This window comes from Oncorhynchus keta, chromosome 14 (assembly GCF_023373465.1).
Source record: "Oncorhynchus keta strain PuntledgeMale-10-30-2019 chromosome 14, Oket_V2, whole genome shotgun sequence".
Lineage (NCBI taxonomy): Eukaryota > Metazoa > Chordata > Actinopteri > Salmoniformes > Salmonidae > Oncorhynchus > Oncorhynchus keta.
The window spans coordinates 17,122,513-17,143,101 of NC_068434.1; the positions used below are offsets into that span (position 1 = coordinate 17,122,513).

Genomic DNA, 20,589 nt, shown 5'->3' on the forward strand with positions numbered 1-20,589 from the left:
CTGTGTATGTGTACACGCGTGCACGTATATGTTTAAATTGACGGCACGAAAAAAGGAAGTAACTTTCCATTTTTACGATGCAGTCCACTTATCTGTGGGTTGTTGTGCCCGTGCTCCTCGTCTTAGGTCTACTCCCTAGCCCTCTTTCCCCAGAGACTCAACAATGACATCATCACTCAATAACATCATCACTAGCCGCCCAACTGAGAGGAGAGAGTTACCCACGTCCAGGCCACAAAGACTATTGGGGATTTCTGGGAATTGACTTCAATTAATTAATTAATTTATTTTTTGTTGTTGTTTTTCCTCTTTTTTACATTTTTTATTTCCTCCCTGATCCCTTGAGTAGCTGAAAAAGCCAGACAGTAGAGTGGCTCATGTCTGGCCAGGGTGGGGCACATCATCATCCCAATAACACCCACCCAAAGTTCTCTCTCTCTCAATTCAAAGTGGCTTTAAAGCAAGTGAAATAAACCATTAACAAAAGTGAGAAGAAACAAAAAAGCACATAAAAAACATAAAAAAATATTCAGTTAACATTGCACTCATAAAGGTTTCAAAGGGATACATATATTTCAAATGTATTATTATCAGCTCTGTACACTGTTTTTAACATTGTGCACATAGTTGTAGTATGAATAGTAGGGGAAGATAAGTACACAGATAAATATTGGTTGTATTTACAATGTTGTTTGTGCTCCACTGGTTGCTCTGTTTTCATGGCGATGGGTCACAAATCTCACTGCTGTGACTGCACATTGCGGTATTTATCCAAACAGATATGGGGGTTTATCAATGTTTGATTTGTTTTCACATTCTTTGTGGATCTGTGTAATCTGTGGGAAATATGTGTCTGTGATATGGTCATAACTTTGGCAATAGGTAAGGAAGTGTATCTCAGTTTCCACCTCATTTATTTGGGCAGTGGGCACATAGGCATACCTGGCTCTCTCTCTCACAGAGTCTACATAGTCAAGGATTTACTTAATTTTGGGTCAGTCACAGTGGTCAGGTATTCTGCTACTGTGTATTCTCTGTTTAGGGCCAGATACTATTCCAGTTTGCTCAGTTTTTTTTTGTTTGATTCTTTCCAGTGTGTTGCTGTCCTGGGGTTCTGTGGGGTCTGTTTGTGTTTCTGAACAGAGCCCCAGAACCAACTGGCTGAGGGGACTCTTCTCTAGGTTCATCTCTGTAGGTGGGGGCTTTGTGGTTGTAGAATTTAACAGTTATTTATGGATTTTAATATTTAGCGGGTACAGTCCTAATTCTGCTCTGTGCATGCATTGTTTGATGTTTTGCATTGTTCATGAAGGATCATTTTCCCATGTTGTGAATTCTTGGTTGGTGAGTGCTCCACAGACCTCAAAACCATAGAGAGCAATGGGTACTATAACTGATTTAAGTATTTTTAGTCAGAGTTTTATGTTCCTTTTGACAGCATGAAAAGCACTTCTTTCCTTGTCTCTTAGATTGTTCACAGCCTTGTGGAAGTTACCTATGGTGTTTATGTTTAGGCCGAGGTAGGTATAATTCTTTGTGTGCTCTAGGGCAAAGGTGTCTAGATAGAATTGTCCTGGCAACTGGACATTTTTTGGAACACCTTTATTTTTGTCTTAGTGGGATTTACTGTCAGGGCCCAAGTCTGACAGAATCTGTGCAGAAGATCTAGGTGATGCTGTAGGCCAGAGTTTCCCAACCGGCGGCCCATGGATCGAATTTGTCCCCCCAAGTTGTATGAGCAAAACTAACTTTTAAAAAATACAAATGTTGGACATAAAATACTGTAAAAACACCAGCAAATCAGCTCCAAGTGATTTAATTTAAGTACTGCCGCACATAAAAGAGTGATCGTATACAAATGTAAGCAAGGTTTGAAATTATTATGTTTTAGTCAAATATATCTGTTTGGGCTTCTTGTGGTCAATTGTTAGTCTACAAATTATTTCTTAAAAACGTTCCGACCATCCGCTCAAGAACAAAATGACCCCTCCCTCGACTGAATCTTGTTGATGATCCCTGCTGTAGGCCCTCCTTGGATGGGGACAGAAGCAAATCATCTGCAAACAGTAAACATTTGACTTCAGAGTCTAGTAAGTTGAGGCCGGATGCTGCAGACTGTTCTAGTGCCCTCGCCAATTCATTAATATATATATATATATATTCATTGAAGAGGGTTGGGCTCAAGGTGCATCCTTGTCTCACCCCACGGCAGTGCCAGTGCCTTCAGAAAGTATTCATACCCCTTGTCTTATTGCACATTGTGTTGTGTTACAGCTTTTTTTTCACTCATCTACACCCAATACACCATAATGGCAAAGTGAGAACATGTTGTTTGACATTTTTGCAATAAACCACTTCTCCAACCTTTTTGACCATATAACAAAGAACCAGGCGCAAATACATATACAGTACGTGATCATTTTCCAAACTTAGAATAAGATATTTAAAGACTACCAGAACCAGCTGGATTCTCCAATTACATTGGATGAGCTACAGGACAAAATGCAGACCCTCCAACCCAACCCAAAAAGTTGGTATACTAAACTAAATAATAAAATATACAGACCACAAATTCAAATGGGCTATTCTTAGTCTTCAACTGACTGGCATATTCCCCAGTATTTGGAAGCAAGGTCTGATCATCCAAATTCACAAAAGTAGAGCTAAATTTGACCACAGGGCGCTGAAATGTTGCGCGATTTTTAACAGAATGTTCGAAAAAGTAGAGGGTAGGAGTAACAGGTTATACGCTGACTCGGTGAGCGAGTTTATTAGGAAGTGTATCGGAGATGTCGTTCCCTCTGTGACCATATAAACCTTCCCTAACCAAAAACCATGGATTGATGGCATCGTTCGTGCGAAACTGAAAGCGCTAACCACCGCTTTTACTCATGGCAAGGCGACCGGAAACACGACTGAATACAAACAGTGCAGCTATTCCCTCCGCAAGGCAATCAAACAAGCAAAGCGTAAGTATAGAGACAAAGTAGAGTCGCAATTAAATTCAACGGCTCAAACACGAGGCGTATGCTGCAGGGTCTATAGTCAATCACAGATTACAAAAAGAAAACCAGCCCGTTGCTGACACCAACGTCTTTGCTCGCTTTGAGGACAATACAGTGCCACTGACACGGCCTGCTACTAAAACCTGTGGGCTCTCCTTCACCGTGGCCAACACTTAAACGCGTTAACCGCCGCAAGGCTGCCGGCCCAGACGGCATCCCTAGCCGCTTCCTCAGAGCATGCGCAGACCAGTTGGCTGGTGTGTTTACGAACATATTCAACCAATCCCTATCCCAGTCTTGTCCTTACATGCTTTAAAATGACCACCATTGTTCCTGTCCCCAAGAACGCTAAGGTAACTGAACTAAATGACTATCGCCCCATTGCACTCACGTCTGTCATCATGAAGTGCTTTGAGAGACTAGTCATGGACAATATCACCTCCATATCCATGACCATATCAGCTGTGCATTGACTACAGCTTAGCATTTAACACCATAGTACCCTCCAAACTCGTCATCAAGCTCAAGACCCTGGGTCTCAACCCTGCCCTGTGCAACTGGGTCCTGGACTTTCTGACTGACCGCCCCCAGGTGGTGAATATAGGGAACAACATTTCCACCCCACTGATCCTCAACACTGTGACCCCACAAGGGTGCGTTCTCAGCCCTGTCCTGCACTCCCTGGTCACCCATGACTTCGTGGCCATGCACGCTTCCAACTCAATCATCAAGATTGCAGACGACACTACAGTGGTAGGCCTGATTACCAACAATGACGAGACAGCCTACTGGGAGGAGGTGAGTGCCCGGAGTGTGGTGTCAGGAAAATAACCTCTCACTCAATGTCAACAAAACAAACGAGATGATCGTGGACTTCAGGAAACAGCAGAAGGGGCACCCTCCCCATCCACATTGACGGGACAGTAGTGGAGCAGGTGGAAGGTTTTAAGTTCCTCGGCATACACATCACGGACAAACTGAAATGGTTCACCCACACAGACAGCGTGGTGAAGAAGGCGCAACAGCACCTCTTCAACCACAGGAGGCTGAAGACATTTGGCTTGTCATCTAAAACACTCACAAACTTTTACAGATGCACAATCGTCTGGGGCAAACTAACTACCCTCCAGAACGACTACACCACTCGATGTCACAGGAAGGCCAAAAAGATAATCAAGGACAACAACCTCCCTAGCCACTGCCTGTTCACCCCTCTATTATCCAGAAGGTGAGGTGAGTACCGGTGCGTCAAAGTTAGGACCGAGAGACTGAAAAACAGCTTTTATCTCAAGGCCATCAGACTGTTAAACAGCCATCACTAACATTGAGAGACTGCTGCCAACATACAGACTCAAATCTCTGGCCACTTCAATAAACACACTTAATAAAGGTATCACTAGCCACTTTAAATAACGGCACTTTAATACATTTTACATAGAGGTATCACTAGCCACTTTAAATAACGCCACTTTAATACATTTTACATAGAGATATCACTAGTCACTTTAAATATCGGCACTTTAAAAATGTTTACATATGCTACATTACTCATCTCATATGTATATACTGTATTCTACTCCATCTTCTGCATCTTGCCTATGCTGCACGCCGTCGCTCATCCATATATTTATATGTACATATTCTTATTCATCCCTTTACATTTGTGTGTATTTGTGTGTATACGGTAGTTGTTGTTAATTTGTTAAATTTGTTGTTAGATTTTACTGCATAGTCGGAACTAAAAGCACAAGCATTTTGCTACACTCGCATTAACAACTGCTAGATCAATGCTATGTATTTTCAGCCATTCCTGATCCTGAGACCAGAAACAGGCTACCTGAGGGCAATACCAAAATAAATGCTCTATTGATTCTGTATCCTGACAACAAAATCTGCAGAGCTTCAATGATTTTATGCCACAAATATTCAACATTTTGTTGGTGGCAATAATTCTATATTACACTTTTAGCTGAAAAGTCTTGAATCTTGCGTTGTTTTATATATCAGCTCGTAAACCCTGTACTCTGGAATCGGTGTATCAAAAATCTCTTCCCGACTATTTTGCAATCTATATATTTTTTAATATATTTTTATTTGACCTTTATTTAACCAGGCAAGTCAGTTAAGAACAAATTCTTATTTTCAATGACGGCCTAGGACGGCCTGTTCAGGGGCAGAATGTTGTCAACATCCTGGTCCTCAAATGAAACTGGTATACTTTCCTATTTATACTATTTTTATTCCTCTGCCAGTTTTGATCCTTTATATTGGGCAGACAGACCAGTTCCATACCTCTTCCCACTGCCACCTGCCTCTTCCATTTTTGATCCTTTATATTGGGCAGACAGACCAGTTCCATACCTCTTCCCACTGCCACCTGCCTCTTCCATTTTTGATCCTTTATATTGGGCAGACAGACCAGTTCCATACCTCTTCCCACTGCCACCTGCCTCTTCCATTTTTGGGGTAATACTGTAATCAATTGGCTGTACTCTTGGATTGAGCAGACCTTCCCGTACAATTCTGAAAACTCCACGAAGGACATAACTCCACCTTTCCAATTTACAATATAATTTAAGAACAAAATACAATTTTAAAACATCTTTCCCATTAATACAGGTATTTTATCAACCAGCACATTAGAGTTCAGCCATAATATTTGTTGTTATATTTGTTCAATATTTTCAGGGGGATGAAATTGATATTGTAGCTAGCTTTGCAATTATTGTTTTGAAACAGCGAGATACTTTGAAAAAAGTATAATTTTCAATTAATCGAAAAAAGCCATTTTTAAACAATGGATGAGCTTTTCTTAGTAGTCTACTTGGGAACCATTAAGGGTTCAAGTAAAGTAAAAGTGAAGCTTTTAGAGAGGGAGAGAGGTTTAGTGCAGGGGTTCTTAAACTTTTTCAACCTGGGACCCAAATGAGAAATTCTGTGTTTACCTGGGACCTAAGCTTAGGAAAATATGCAACTATACATACATATCGGTACATTTCATTGCCCTTATGCCTTAAACAAATGCAATATAGACAAAAACAAATAACAATGCAATTAAATATCTAAATATCTATTAATGTTTATTTTCCCCCATTAAAAACACTCTTACATATCTGTCTAGGTTGGAACTGTTGCTGTTAAAATACAATTAATCATTTTAATTCTGAACTGTAAAAAACGGATTGATCACATCACACAGATGAATAACAGAACACACACACAGGCTCAGTTTTTGATAGTGAACCCTAAGTAACAGTACAGATGAAAAAGTGATCAGGCCTACTGTACATCTTACTGTATAAATTATTGTTGAAAGAAAGTCTAAGAAAAGTCTAAGTTGGAACTGTTGCTGGTAAAATACAATACATTTTTATTCTGAATTGGAATAAACTCATTGATCACATCACACAGATGTAGACCAGAAACACACACACACACAGTCCTAATGAGAGGTGTGTGTCTGGTTGAAGTTTTCAACAAGCATGTCTATTGCCCCGTTTTTGACATTGCAACACTGAGGTCATGCTCAGCCGTAACTTTTTTCTGTACTTGTTTTTTAAAAGTCTGTCAGAGTTGAGAACAATGATTCGCATAGGTACAGTTGACATCGGAAGTTTACATACACCTTAGCCAATTACATTTAAACTCAGTTTTTCACAATTCCTGACATTTAATCCGAGTAAAAATTCCCTGTTTTAGGTCAGTTAGGATCACCACTTTATTTTAAGAATGTGAATTGTCAGAATAATAGTAGAGAGAATAATTTATTTCAGCTTTTATTTCTTTCATCACATTCCCAGTGGGTCAGAAGTTTACATACACTCAATTAGTATTTGGTAGCATTGCCTTTAAATTGTTTATCTTGGGTCAAACGTGTCAGGTTGCCTTCCACAAGCTTCCCACAATAAGTTGGGTGAATTTTGGTCCATTCCTCCTGACAGAGCTGGTGTAACTGAGTCAGGCTTGTAGGCCTTCTTGCTCGCACATGCTTTTTCAGTTCTGCCCACAAATCTTCTATAGGATTGAGGTCAGGGCTTTGTGATGGCCACTCCAATACCATGACTTTGTTGTCCTTAAGCCATTTTGCCACAACTTTGGAAGCATGCTTTGGTTCATTGTCCATTTGGAAGACCCATTTGCGACCAAGCTTTAACTTCCTGACTGATGTCTTGAGATATTGCTTCAATATATTCTCTTAATTTTCCTCCCTCATGATTCCATCTATTTTGTGAAGTGCACCAGTCCCTCCTGCAGCAAAGCACTCCCACAACATGATGCTGCCACACCCGTGTTTTATGGTTGGGATGGTGTTCTTCTGCTTGCAAGCCTCCCCCTTTTTCCTCCAAACATAACAATGGTCATTAATGGCCAAACCGTCTATTTTTGTTTCATCAGACCAGAGGACATTTCTCCAAAAAGTACGATCTTTGTTCCCATGTGCAGTTGCAAACCGTAGTCTGGCTTTTTTGTATGGTGGTTTTGGAGCAGTGGCTTCTTCCTTGCTGAGTGGCCTTTCAGGTTATGTTGAAATAGGACTTGTTTTACTGAGAATATAGATGCATTTGTATCGGTTTCCTCCAGCATCTTCACAAGGTCCTTTGCTGTTGTTCTGGGATTGATTTGCACTTTCGCACCGAAGTACATTCATCTCTAAGAGACAGAGCGCGTCTCCTTCCTGAGCGGTATGATTGCTGCGTGGTCCCGTGGTGTTTATACCTGCGTACTATTGTTTGTACAGATGAATGTGGTACCTTCAGGCGTTTGGAAATTGCTCCCAAGGATGAATCAGACTTGTGGAGAGGTCTACCATTTTTTTCTTAGGTCTTGAGTGATTTCTTTTATTTTCCCATGATGTCAAGCAAAGATGCACTGAGTTTGAAGGTAGGCCTTGAAATACATCCACAGGCACACCTCCAATTGACTCAAATGATGTCAATTAGCCTACCAGAAGCTTCTAAATTCATGACATCATTTTCTGGAATTTTCCAAGCTGTTTAAAGCCACAGTCAACTGAGTGTATGTAAACTTCTGACCCACTGGAATTGTGACACAGTGAATTATAATTGAAATAATCTGTCTGTAAACAGTTGTTGGAGAAATTACTTAGATGTAGATGTCCTAACCGACTTGCCAAAACTCTAGTTTGTTAACAAGAAATTTGTGGAGTGGTTGAACAAGGAGTTTTAATGATTCCAACCAGAGTGTATGTAAACTTCCGACTTCAACTGTATGCTGTGCCAAACTGGACCAGAACATCCACTGCTTTCTCAGTCAAGCAGGAGACCGCTTCCTGCTGTAGATGAGCAAACCAGAACTGTGTGAGTGTGTTTGCCTCAAAAAGCATCTTTCGGCAATGTGTTTATTCCACTTAAGAATAACAATTATTTTATTTTAACAGTAACAGATCCAACCTATACTAGTTTTCAACCATCATTTCTACAGTAACATGTACAGTAGGCCTGATCATTTTTAATCTTCTGTACTGTTACTACGGTTGCACTATCAGTAGCTTGTTTGCTTTGGCGAATGTTAGCTGTTGGCTGTGTACGAGGCCAACGGATTGTTTGAAAGAGAAACGCATATAAACTACTATGAGAGTTAGTTAGTACTACCTTATTTCTGCTTATCATCACCTGTTATAAAATGACTACAATGCCTTGCTAGCTGACTTACTTTTCCACTGTCGCAGCAATGTTTCATGAAGCATTCTGCCCTGTTCTGAAAGAACTCCCTGGGTTTACCATCATGCTGTGGATGTTTTGTCTTAGTTAAAAATAAAGTTGTCCTCCAGTAAACTTTGATTACATTTCCAATATCCCCGTCCACATGGAAATTCTATAAGAGTTATGTGAAGGCCAATTAGATGATGATCCGATCGCATTCTGTCTCCTATTAGAACTTTTTTAACCTTTGACACAAGAGAGAAAATGACAAGAAAGTAGTCAAATCGACTAGCTTGATTATGTCTCCTCCATGTTTATCTCACTAGGTCTGGGTTGTTTAGTCTTCAAATATCCACTATTTCTAATGTGTCCATAATATTTGTGATTTCCTTTACCGTTTCTTTTAGCCACGTAAAGACTGATATTCTTTCTTTATAATCTGCTAAACCTTTACAATTTTATCTGGCAATATTTCTTTCACCCATTACCATAACTAGATACTATATTCTCAGTCTACATTGACCATAATTAGTGCTTGTAAAGTTACTTCCATCAGAGGTATTATGATTGCCACAATTAGAGCTTTCAAATGTCTGATATTTAGAATTCAAGAAATAAGTTCCAGCAATATTTGTTTTATTCCCTTGCCTGTTTGCCTGTGAGCCAATGCCAGCAATGTTAGAAAATTCAGACAAGATTTGTGTGTTGTAAATTGAGTAGTGTATGATATTGGATGTGATATGCTGTAGTGAGAGTGTGTACGACATCTAACAGTAAGACTATAATGTGTGCTGTCCAAATCAATAATAACTCCGGCAATTTGCATGGTTGAGTGTCTATATGTGTAACATTTGGTGCGTATAGCCTTAATATTCACGACTATCATAGTTGCATCATAATTATCTTTAACAGCATTGAAAAACACTTCCCAGCAATTGACGTTTCGCATGATCATGAAAGAGACCTTGCATTACTATAGAGACGGCTTCACTACAGTACAAATGTATGTCATACAATATGTTATTATTCCCCAATGCCTCTATTCTGATATCTTAAAAAAGATAGACGAACAAGAAACATATTCAATTATAAAACTGTTCATGACAATAGAGGGAGAGAGAAGAGAGAAAGAGAGAGTGAGAGAAGAGAGTTAGATCTAGTGTGTATGTGTAAGTATAAGTCCGTATGTGTAAGCGAGCATGTCATTGAGTACATGTGTGTTCATATCCACTTCATAGTGTTCAGATATTTTTACAGTCCCATACTTTCTGTTTTCGTAACCTGAAATCCCTGTAGAATTTAGTACAGCTATGGTGTTATGGAGCTATCTCGGAATAGCTGTCCATCTATAAAGAGTTTGTCCACAATGAGAACGGCATGCTTAACCTTCTCCCTTTGTTGCCTCTGTACCGGATACAGGTTCTTGCGACATTTGTTTATCTCCCTTCGAAATTTGTAATTGAGACCGAATTTGGTCCCTTTAAACTCCCTTCTCCTGCTTTTGATCAACTCCTTTTGTTGGTAGTGTTCAAATTTGATGATCGGTCGAGGAACCCGTGCTCTTGTCATTCCTAGCTCCAAGTCTACGTACTCGGTGGAAAGCCACCTTGTTTACAGACTCTGTAGAAAGTTTCAAGGCGGATTGCATGAATTCTCTGATCGCGCCCTCTGGATTATTGGACAATGCCTTTTTTTGCGACTTTTTTGAATCATAGTTGCACACCTCATGTAGCCTAGCCCATAGGCCTAGAAAGGCCAAATAACTTCTTAAAATTAAGCACATTCATCTGCAAGTGAAGCGCCTAACTGCCATACATAAGTAGCACTTGAGTTTCAACTTTGTAGAAGAACATTTTCACCATACAAATGCACCTTTATAATAAAAGCTTTACATGCATAATCACATTTGCGGTCTCTTTTGATAATGGTGTTTTTCCGCTAATGGAACATTCGCACGTATAGCCTACTGCTATGTGCACATTGCTGCACTTATAATGTGAAGAAATAGCCTTATCGTTTATCAACATTTTAAGCTAAACATTCTGATCTGTTGCGTCAGCCACATTGCATAATAAAGGTTTGTTGATGCTAGTTATTGTATTCTTTTGAGATCTATCGCATCCCACAACTGTCACAGACTATGTTTGGAATATTTATTCCTTGCACAGAATAGAATAGTTCAACTTTTGTACTATGGGGAATAGTAGATTGACATAGGCTAGTGCTTTTGCTGTTTGTTAGGCCTACTCATCTTGTTGGCTGATGAATATCTTCAATATGCACCTCAGAATTGGATAAGGACAGGCGCAGTTGCCTCCCTGATGTGTCTGTTTTCACTATTAGCCTGTGAGGAAGAACCGATCGATCACGTGAGGGAAAGCCATGTGAGTGAGAGGTGCTTCGGAGCTAGCAGCACTCAGGGAGAAGGGCACAACACAGCAGTCCGGGCCATGAGCACAACGGCCACTGGCCTCAAAAGGCATGGATTTTTTTAGGGTGCATTACAGCCACACAAAGTGGATGCCACCGTGAAATTCGAGGCATTATCAAGTGCTTGTCAAATTGTGAATGAGAGACCGCCTGTGCAAGTGTGTACAGCCTGCACAAAAAAAACAAAGCAGAGCTATTGCCTTTCAAGCTACTTTTTTCAAATCATGATTAGTGTCGCATCATGCAGCCTTACAATGTAAAACAAATCAAGACATATAGCCCAATGTTTGTAGGATAACTGAAGTTACATTAATAACTCTAAATTAAGCATATAGGAGTACCTATTTCTTTGTTAACCTCTAAAATAAAGGTTATATAAAATAAAACACATGATAGCCGCATTTGCGGACTCCCTCAAATCGTTTGGAGAAAATATCCTTTTATATTTTATTCAGCTTTGTTCAATTGTATTCTTCATACTATCAAGTAAAATAATGTCACGGAATTCTAAGCAAATTAACTAGTGTAGCCCGTAGCCATTTGGCATAGCCAGATCAGGACCTACCATAAGGACAACTCAGAGTATGCTATTCTGTTCTTCTGAAATAGACTACATTTTCTTCATATCATGCTTCTTTAGACCTGTCTAAAATAAGTATTGGATTTATTGTGAAGGTTTAGGCTATATTACATGGATTTATTGTGAAGGTTTAGGCTATATTACATGGATTTATTGTGAAGGTTTAGGCTATATTACATGGATTTATTGTGAAGGTTTAGGTTATATTACATGGATTTATTGTGAAGGTGTAGGCTATATTACATGGATTTATTGTGAAGGTTTAGGCTATATTACATGGATTTATTGGGAAGGTGTAGGCTATATTACATGGATTTATTGTGAAGGTTTAGGCTATATTACATGGATTTATTGTGAAGGTTTAGGCTATATTACATGGATTTATTGTGAAGGTTTAGGCTATATTACATGGATTTATTGTGAAGGTTTAGGCTATATTACATGGATTTATTGTGAAGGTGTAGGCTATATTACATGGATTTATTGTGAAGGTTTAGGCTATATTACATGGATTTATTGTGAAGGTTTAGGCTATATTACATGGATTTATTGTGAAGGTGTAGGCTATATTACATGGATTTATTAGACTTTTTACAATGCAGATGTTCCAAAGGTCTGCATTCCAATGTTCCATCAGTGGCTTGTAGGATATGTGTGGAAGCCAGGAGATGCTAAATGTGTTCATTAACAGTCAATTACCATGAGACCGTCAGTTATTTGCTTGTCAATCACCGGCTGACAAAATGTTGTGCCCGCCACAGCCCTATCCCTGTGTCTGGAAATAGTTGATCTCCCCCTCTAGGTTGGAGAAGTTGTCTTGATTAAAGTATGGGGATTCTAGTGGGGGATAAAGGTACATTTCTCTCTTTTGAGATTATTTCTTTTTTAATTTCTAGCCAAATGTAAAATGTTCCTGCTTTGATTAATTTAACGGAGTGCGTTAAGTGTGATCTATACCAAATAAGCATACCCTGATTCACACCTGGTTGTTTGGTGGATGGGACTACCAGCTCTCTGTAACCTAGAGGGCAACCAGTGGGTCCATCTGCTCTATACCATTCTTCTTTCAGGAAGAGAATGTCTGCATTTCTGATTACTTTGGTGAAGTCTTGGTTCCGGCTCTTTAGGCAAAAAGCAGATGACCTCAAACCTTGAATATTCCAGTCTCTCTCTCTCTCTCTCTCTCTCTCTCTCTCTCTCTCTCTCTCTCTCTCTCTCTCTCTCTCTCTCTCTCTATCTATCTATCTATCTATGGCATTGTGGCATTAACAGTGTGCGTGCATCACACACACCACTAATGTGATGATACCACCTGTGATCCCCAGTCTGGAGAAGCATGTCCAGGAGATGGAGACAATGGAGGGAGATTTGTTTTCTCGTTTCATCATGCTGCTTAATGAGAAGAAGGTCAAGATCAGGGCCCTGCAGGAAACCATCAGACACATCCAACAGCGGGTGGAAGAGCAGGAGAACCACCGGCTTCTTTGTTTTGTCTGTCTTCATGTCCCCGGCACCCCTGTCTCTTTACCAGCTTGTCAGTTTCTGACATAGGCCGCCGCATCATGATTGTCCTATAAAAAAGAAAACATACAATCGGTGTCTTTTGAGGGACTAACTTGTCTGAAAGTAGTTGACTTGAGTTGTACTTTTTATTGGACAAAAACCTACAATGATGGACGTTATATATCATTTCATCATGCCTCTGAATGAGCTGTAGCCATAGTCAACCCAAAGTGGAAAGACAGCCACCCTACTGTTGAAGTTAGTTAGAGGCCCAAGTGGCTCAACCTGGCAAACCTGGCCAACCTGCCTGTGTCTGCCTGCCTGCCTGCCTGCCTGCCTGCCTGCCTGCCTGCCTGCCTGCGGGTAACTGAGCAGACAGTCCAGTCCATACTACATTGAAAGCTCTACATGGGATACTATCGGAATAGTAGATTTTACACATAATTTAGTTGCTTGTGCTTGGCTCTCTTGCTGTCCCTCATGGTCTTGGATTTAATTTGATTTAATTTAGTTGCTTGTGTAACCAGGAAAATCTGTTGAGATTTTTAATTACATTTTAATCGATTGCTAATTTCAGAAAAAGGTAAACAGATGTAAAAAAAAATCTAATTATTGAGAGAGATGTCAATGATGTCCCCAAATAAAGTGTGATGACTTAGTGAGTGATCCCTCTCTCTCTTTGTCTCTTCTCCCTCACTCCTGTCTCTCCATAGGTTAACTGTCAAATCCAAGGCTGGAGACAGCATTAAGGAGGAGGAGGACCTGCCTCAGAGCTTCCACCCATCTCAGGCACCCACCGTGCTCATCAGAGGTTTGTGTGTGTGTTTCTATTCTGATATTCCAATTTTTCCCACCATGAATACAGCAGCCAAATACTGAACTCATTGTAATTTAGACACCATGACAAGGCTTGACTAATGAATTTCCCTAAAACACACTGTTGATGTTGATTCTGTGGCACTCTGTCATTACGTGAGTTTTTTTTCCATAGGTGTTCTTCCATTGGTTCTCACTTCCATTTGTTCCACCAAGATGGAAGCATGGCACATGCCAATTCACAAATAAATGCACTTTTATTTTAGTTGAAAGGGTTGAATATGTTTAAGAAAAAATCTCACCTAGCCCATCAGAAGACAAGGAGATGCTTTTACCATATTGAATGTACCTATCCTATCATTTCAGATCTCCACAAGGGTATAGGGGATTGGGTCTAAGAGTCCATTTGGAATTTGGAGTCAATCAATCAAGCATCCCATTGGTCTGTGGAAGTGTCATTTTGCCTTGGCCGACACCCACAGAGAGGTGCCAAGAAGCATTCTTAACCACAGGGTTCACCTAAAGCTTTCTAGATCACTGTGCAGTTCAGGAACACTGACATAGCAGCTTCTACCTGTGGTAAAATCTGATTCATGTGTGCTCTATTAAGTCTACTCCAGCACCACGAGCACAAGCAACAGTTTGGGTGGGGTGTTCAACTGGGTTTCATTTTTCGCCCATTCCCTTTACTGCTCATGATGCCATAGGTCATGATATGAATTACCATGACGACATATAGGTCAGGCTCTCCCAGTCCATGTCTGCGAGCTCCCAAGTTTATCCATGTTCATTTTTACTGCTCCATAAACTCCACATGGCAACAGAACTGATGTTAGAACAGTGGTTTAGATCGAAACGCCACCGCCTGGGGTATTGGATGCCTGGAAAGCTCTCACCAGTGAGTCATAAACCCACTGTGTGTAGTCCTCTCTGCTTCCAAGGGGTTCAGCACGTCCGCCTGCGAGGTGGTCCCTTGTCTGCGTCAGAGAGAGCCACCCCCCTGTCTCTACTGTACGGGGGGAACCGGGGCCTCCTTGTGTCTGGTCCAAACCCAGCAGAAGGATGGAGCAGGCAGTTTTGAAATGCAACACAGTCATGGTTCTCTCATCTGTACTGTAGCATCGGGATTAGTTGTGGTGGCTCTGTCCAATGGGTCGGTCTATTCTGTGTGTGTGTGTGTGGTGTGTGTTAGCACTGTTCAATATTCTCAAACTGACTATATATTCTGTTTATAACCACATTTCCATCCACAGTTTTCATGCGAGTAAAGTCTTACAGGTAATTTGTTCATTCGACATGGTGGGATCGTTTTGTGTCGGTAAAGTTCATTTTGCGAGAAACTGTGGTGGAAATGCCTTTATGCGCAAATACAGATTATAATATTCATCATATCGTAGCAAACTTGGAGTCAACGCGATGATATGGTGTGTGGTCCTCCCACTACAACTTGGGAAACCATGCAGTTTATTAGGCTATAGATGAAAAAAGTTACAATGAACTTCAGTGTGGTGAGAGTGCCCGATGATGAGCTTGGTATTCCTTTCCAATAAATATTGAGGGTCTTATTTTGATGACATGATGATCAATGCTTGACTGCCGTTTTTATAAATTTGAATATTCTCGCTCTTATCCATAATAATCTCATCATGCGGACTAGCCTACCTGCACTGTATCTGTGAGCTGTTGGCTAGAGTGCACGTGCCAAAACCAGAGTAGGCACAACTGCTATTTAATGCAACAGTTTTTGGGACAAAACATACAACATTATTAAGTTGAAAATGCGATGGAAACACATTAAACTTTCAATTTTTATTCAGCACATAAAACATTTCATTTTGTGTGTACTATGTAATCGCACACTGACTTTTTCTCAGCAACAAGTCCATTTCGTGGAAACACCACTGAAGGGAAACTGTGCCTATTTTCTTTATGCTGATTTTAGAATATTCTAATGAAAATCTGTCGCCATATGTGCTTCTTTTTGTGTTTTTGTGTTTGTCTGTGAACATGACCAGACCAGAGTAAGCCCATGTGGCTGTTTTGACCCTAGTTAACCCATGTCCGTCTGTGAGTGTCCTGGTTTAAGTTTTCCTCTTGATTATGGCCTGATAAGAGAGAGTAGGATGACAGACAGATAAGTGTGAGGGAAAAGGAAATCTAGCCTACAATTTTCCTGTCATTTTTTTCTGTGCTCTGTAAATGTCTACGTGACTCTATGACACACTCTTACAGGAAGTACATTTAGGACCCAAAGACCTATGGAGTGGAAACAAAGGAGAGAGTGTCAGGGCTGAGAGAGGGAATGGTAGGGAGGGAAGGAGAATAGGAGTGTGAGGGAGCAGAGAGGGAAGTGGGGATGATGAGGGATTGTCCTTTAGACTATGACAGACCTCTAAATCTACGCCATCCCCAGGTGACCCCCTTGTATATTCTATAATGTATGTAGGCTACACTAAATGAGGCATTACATTATCACCCCTGCTCTCCTATGAATGAGGGGGGAAAAGGTTTAAAGGTGGTAACAGAGTGATTACAACCTGGGGAGGTTTTCAGCATCTCAGTTCATCAACCATGGCCAGTCACTCTCCTTGAGATCAGTTGACCTTAATCATTTCTGACCATCACTCATCACGACACTGACAGTTCCCTGCCAATTATTCTACAAAGGAGACAGTAGTACAGGCAAGTGAATAGGTTAGGACCCGGGTTGGAGTAAAGAATTAGGGTTAGGACCCGGGTTGGAGTAAATAATTAGGGTTAGGACCCGGGTTGGAGTAAATAATTAGGGTTGGAGTAAGGAATTACATGCTGACCACACAGCTCGCATCACGTGCGCAAGCGTTGCAAAATACATTTGCACGTATATGTTATTCAATCATTGCACCAACACTGCTCATGGGCGTCAGCAAGCGTCTGCGTGGCCAGGTGCTAAAATAGAAATTGGTTCTATTTGTGACGCTCAACATGCTCCTCATTGGTTTTTAGGAGCATATACCCATGTGCCATCTCCTCATAGGTTTTTAGGAGCATATACCCACGTGAGTGACTGAAAGATGAACTTAGGTCCACACTCCGGTAATATAATAATAATAATAATAATATATGCCATTTAGCAGACGCTTTTATCCAAAGCGACTTACAGTCATGTGTGCATACATTCTACGTATGGGTGGTCCCGGGAATCGAACCCACTACCCTGGCGTTACAAGCGCCATGCTCTACCAACTGAGCTACAGAAGGACCACGGTAGGTTGAAGTAATGCTGTAAAGTTGATTGCCAACTCCAAAGAAGAAAAAGAAGCCTTAAGGAAGGAGGAGAGATGATGAGAAACAAATTAGGTTTACCGTTTTATCTGTGGATTAATTGTCGTAGAAGTGGACCTTGTGCATTTCAGGTTAAATAACAACCCAATGTTTATATACCAGGACAAATTAGCTAGCAACAGCAAGCTAGCTAGCTAACTTGTCATACATTTTCAATGCTTTTTGACCTGTCCCCAAATTAATATAATTGGTTCAGAGTTTGTTTTGATATTTCAACCTGTGTGTCCTGATCGCTTCTGGTGTGGTTGAACAAAATCGAAGTGCGCACGAGGACGGATGCGTGCGTCCAGTTTGGTCAGCATGTTAGGTTTAGGATAATAGGACCTTAGACACAGTCATTTGATACATGTGAATTAAACCTCAAGGGGCAGTTGCATACGTAGGTGTAAACTGGTTCCGTACAATCACCTTTTTTATAGACATTTCATAGATCTTTTCATAACCTTGGTGTGTTTTCTGGCATTGTGAATGAATGAGCTCATCAAAGAATGTGGCCCTGAATGGCCCCCCTTAATCACTTTACAGCCAAACTGACTTAAAGTAAATACAGTAAATACATCACCTGACTACTGACAGCTTTGAGAGGGTGTCTTTTATGTAATTTGTGTGTTTATGTGTTTGTCACCCAGACATGTCAAGCCAGACGAGCTCTATGGAGGACATTGTGCAAGACAGTAAATAAGTGTTGCCCAGCAGCAAGCATGTGCTCTGTTACCATCAGAACCCAGAGTTAAAGGTCAAGAAGCCCTCTCCAGACCAGAAGTAAACTCACAGGCTAGTGCAACAGCCAATGAAGCCCTAATATGGTAGTTGATCCTATTCATTACCTTTGACCTCCCTACCACCATTATTATTATCAAAACGTCATATGTCAACATTGTATTGAATGAATATTATTATGATTTTGGCATCATTGACATCATATATGTATGATACTTAGGTACAGTTGAAGTTGTAAGTTTACATACACTGAGGTTGGAGCCATTAAAACTTGTTTTTCAACCACTCCTCAAATGTATTGTTAACAAACTAGAGTTTTGGCAAATCAATTAGGACCTACTTTGTGCATGACATGACAAAAGTCATATTTGCAACAATTGTTTACAGACAGATCATTTCACTTATAATTCACTGTATCACAATTCCAGTGGGTCAGAAGTTGCACATAGATGTTATTCAATCATTGCACCAACACTGCTCGTGACTGTGCCTTTAAACAGCTTGTAAAATTCCAGAAAAGTATGTGATGGCTTTAGAAGCTTCTGATAGGCTAATTGACATAATTTGAGTCAATTGGAGGTGTACCTGTGGATGTATTTCAAGGCCTACCTTCAAACTCAGTGCCTCTTTGCTTGACATCATGGGAAAATCAAAAGAAATCAGCCAAGACCTCAGAATTGTTTTTGTAGACCTCAACAAGTCTGTTTCATCCTTGGGAGCAATTTACAAATGCCTGAAGGTACCACGTTCATCTGTACAAAAAATAGTATGCAAGTATAAACACAATGGGACCACGCAGCCGTCATACCGCTCAGCAAGGAGACGCGTTCTGTCTCCTAGAGATTAACATACTTTGGTGCGAAAAGTGCAAACAATCCCAGAACAACAGCAAACGATCTTGTGAAGATGCTGGAGGAAACAGGTACAAAAGTATCTATATCCACAGTAAAACGAGTCCTATATCGACATAACCTGAAATGCCGCTCAGCAAGGAAGAAGCCACTGCTCCAAAACTGCCATAAAAAAAGCCAGACTATGGTTTGAAACTGCACATGGGGACAAATATTGTACTTTTTGGAGAAATGTCTTCTGATCTGATGAAACAAAAATATAAATGTTTGGCCATAATGACCATTGTTATGTTTGGAGGAAAAAGGGGGAGGGCGTGCAAGCCGAAGAACACCATCCTAACCGTGAAGCACGGGGGTGTCAGCATAATGTTGTGGGGGTGCTTTGCTGCAGGATGGACTGGTGCACTTCACAAAATAGATGGCATCATGATGAGGGAAATTATGTGGATGTATTGAAGCAACATCTCAAGACATCAGTCAGGAAGTTAAAGCTTGGTCACAAATGGGTCTTCCAAATGGACATTGACCCCAAGCATACTTCCAAAGTTGTGGCAAAATGGCTTAAGGACAACAAAGTCATGGTATTGGAGTGGCCATCACAAAACCCTGACCTCAAACATATAGAAGATTTTTGGGCAGAACTGAAAAAGCATGTGCAAGCATGGAGGCCTACAAACCTGACTCAGTTACACCAGCTCTGTCAGGAGGAATGGGCCAAAAGGCTACCCGAAACGTTTGACCCAAGTTAAACAATATAAAGTCAATGGTACCAAATACTAAATTAGTGTATGTAAACTTATGACCCACTGGGAATGTGATAAAAGAAATAAAAGCTGAAATAAATAATTATCTCTACTATTATTCTGCCATTTCACATTCTTAAAATAAAGTGGTGATCCTAACTAGGATCAAATGTCAGAAATTGCGAAAAACTGAGTTTAAATGTACTTGGCTAAGGTGTATGTAAACTTCCAACTTCAACTGTAAGTGAGTGCCCAGTTTTTTTAACAGTTGAAAACCAGTTATCCATGCCAAAAAGTTAATGTCTACACAATCATCCCTGAATACTCATACTAATATCATGCATATATAGCCTGAATGAATATCTATTCGAGGGATTTAATCATAGTCAAAACTAGCAGCTTGGTCACTTCAATAATTTTACAGAACCTTAAAGGCCCATTGCACTAGAAAACATGATGTTCTTGTGTTTTTTATTTCCACACTATGAGGTTGGAATAATACTGTGAAATTGTGAAAATTAAGATAATGCCCTTTTTAGTACAAAGGCTGTTTAGAAATTTCAGCCTGTTGTGGTGGGATGGAGTTTTTGTCTGCCTGGTGACATCACCAGGCGGTAAATTAGTTAATTAACCAATAAGAAAGAGTTCCAAACCTCTCTGCCAATAACAGCTAGTTTTCAGTTTCCCCCTCCCCACTCAGACCACTGCCAGACAGTCCTAGCAATATTCTTGCTTGAGAAATTGCTCTTTTTGCTAAGATGCTATTTTTGTTAATTTTTGACAACAATCGCAGTAAGGTACTTAATTGTTTCCCTGAAATGTTTTGATATTCAGATAAAAACAGCTGTAGTGTAACTTTAAACTTTCTTCAGACCCCTTCACCTGTTCTCTTGCCCCGTATCTTACTTATTGCACCTTTTGTGACCCCTTGTGGTGTTCAAAACTATTTTCAGC

At 40.4% G+C, this 20,589-nt stretch overlaps 1 protein-coding gene across 4 annotated transcripts in view; it reads left to right on the forward strand.

The window, feature by feature from the left end:
* The window catches only part of LOC118375015 (DNA repair protein XRCC4-like), a 53,636-nt gene that overhangs the window by 32,121 nt on the left and 926 nt on the right, over positions 1-20,589 (forward strand). Inside the window, exons 5-6 of one of the 4 annotated variants that reach the window (XR_004823715.2) lie at positions 13,895-13,992; positions 17,951-18,127. Coding sequence is in view for 2 of the 4 variants with exons in the window: in XM_035761507.2 (XP_035617400.1) it covers positions 13,895-13,992; positions 17,951-18,003 (151 nt within the window). In the remaining 2 variants the exon portion in view is untranslated. Of the gene's footprint in view, positions 1-13,003; positions 13,993-17,950; positions 18,719-20,589 lie in introns of those variants that run through there. The other 3 variants (XR_008063791.1, XM_035761507.2, XM_052461212.1) reach the window with 3 other exon arrangements.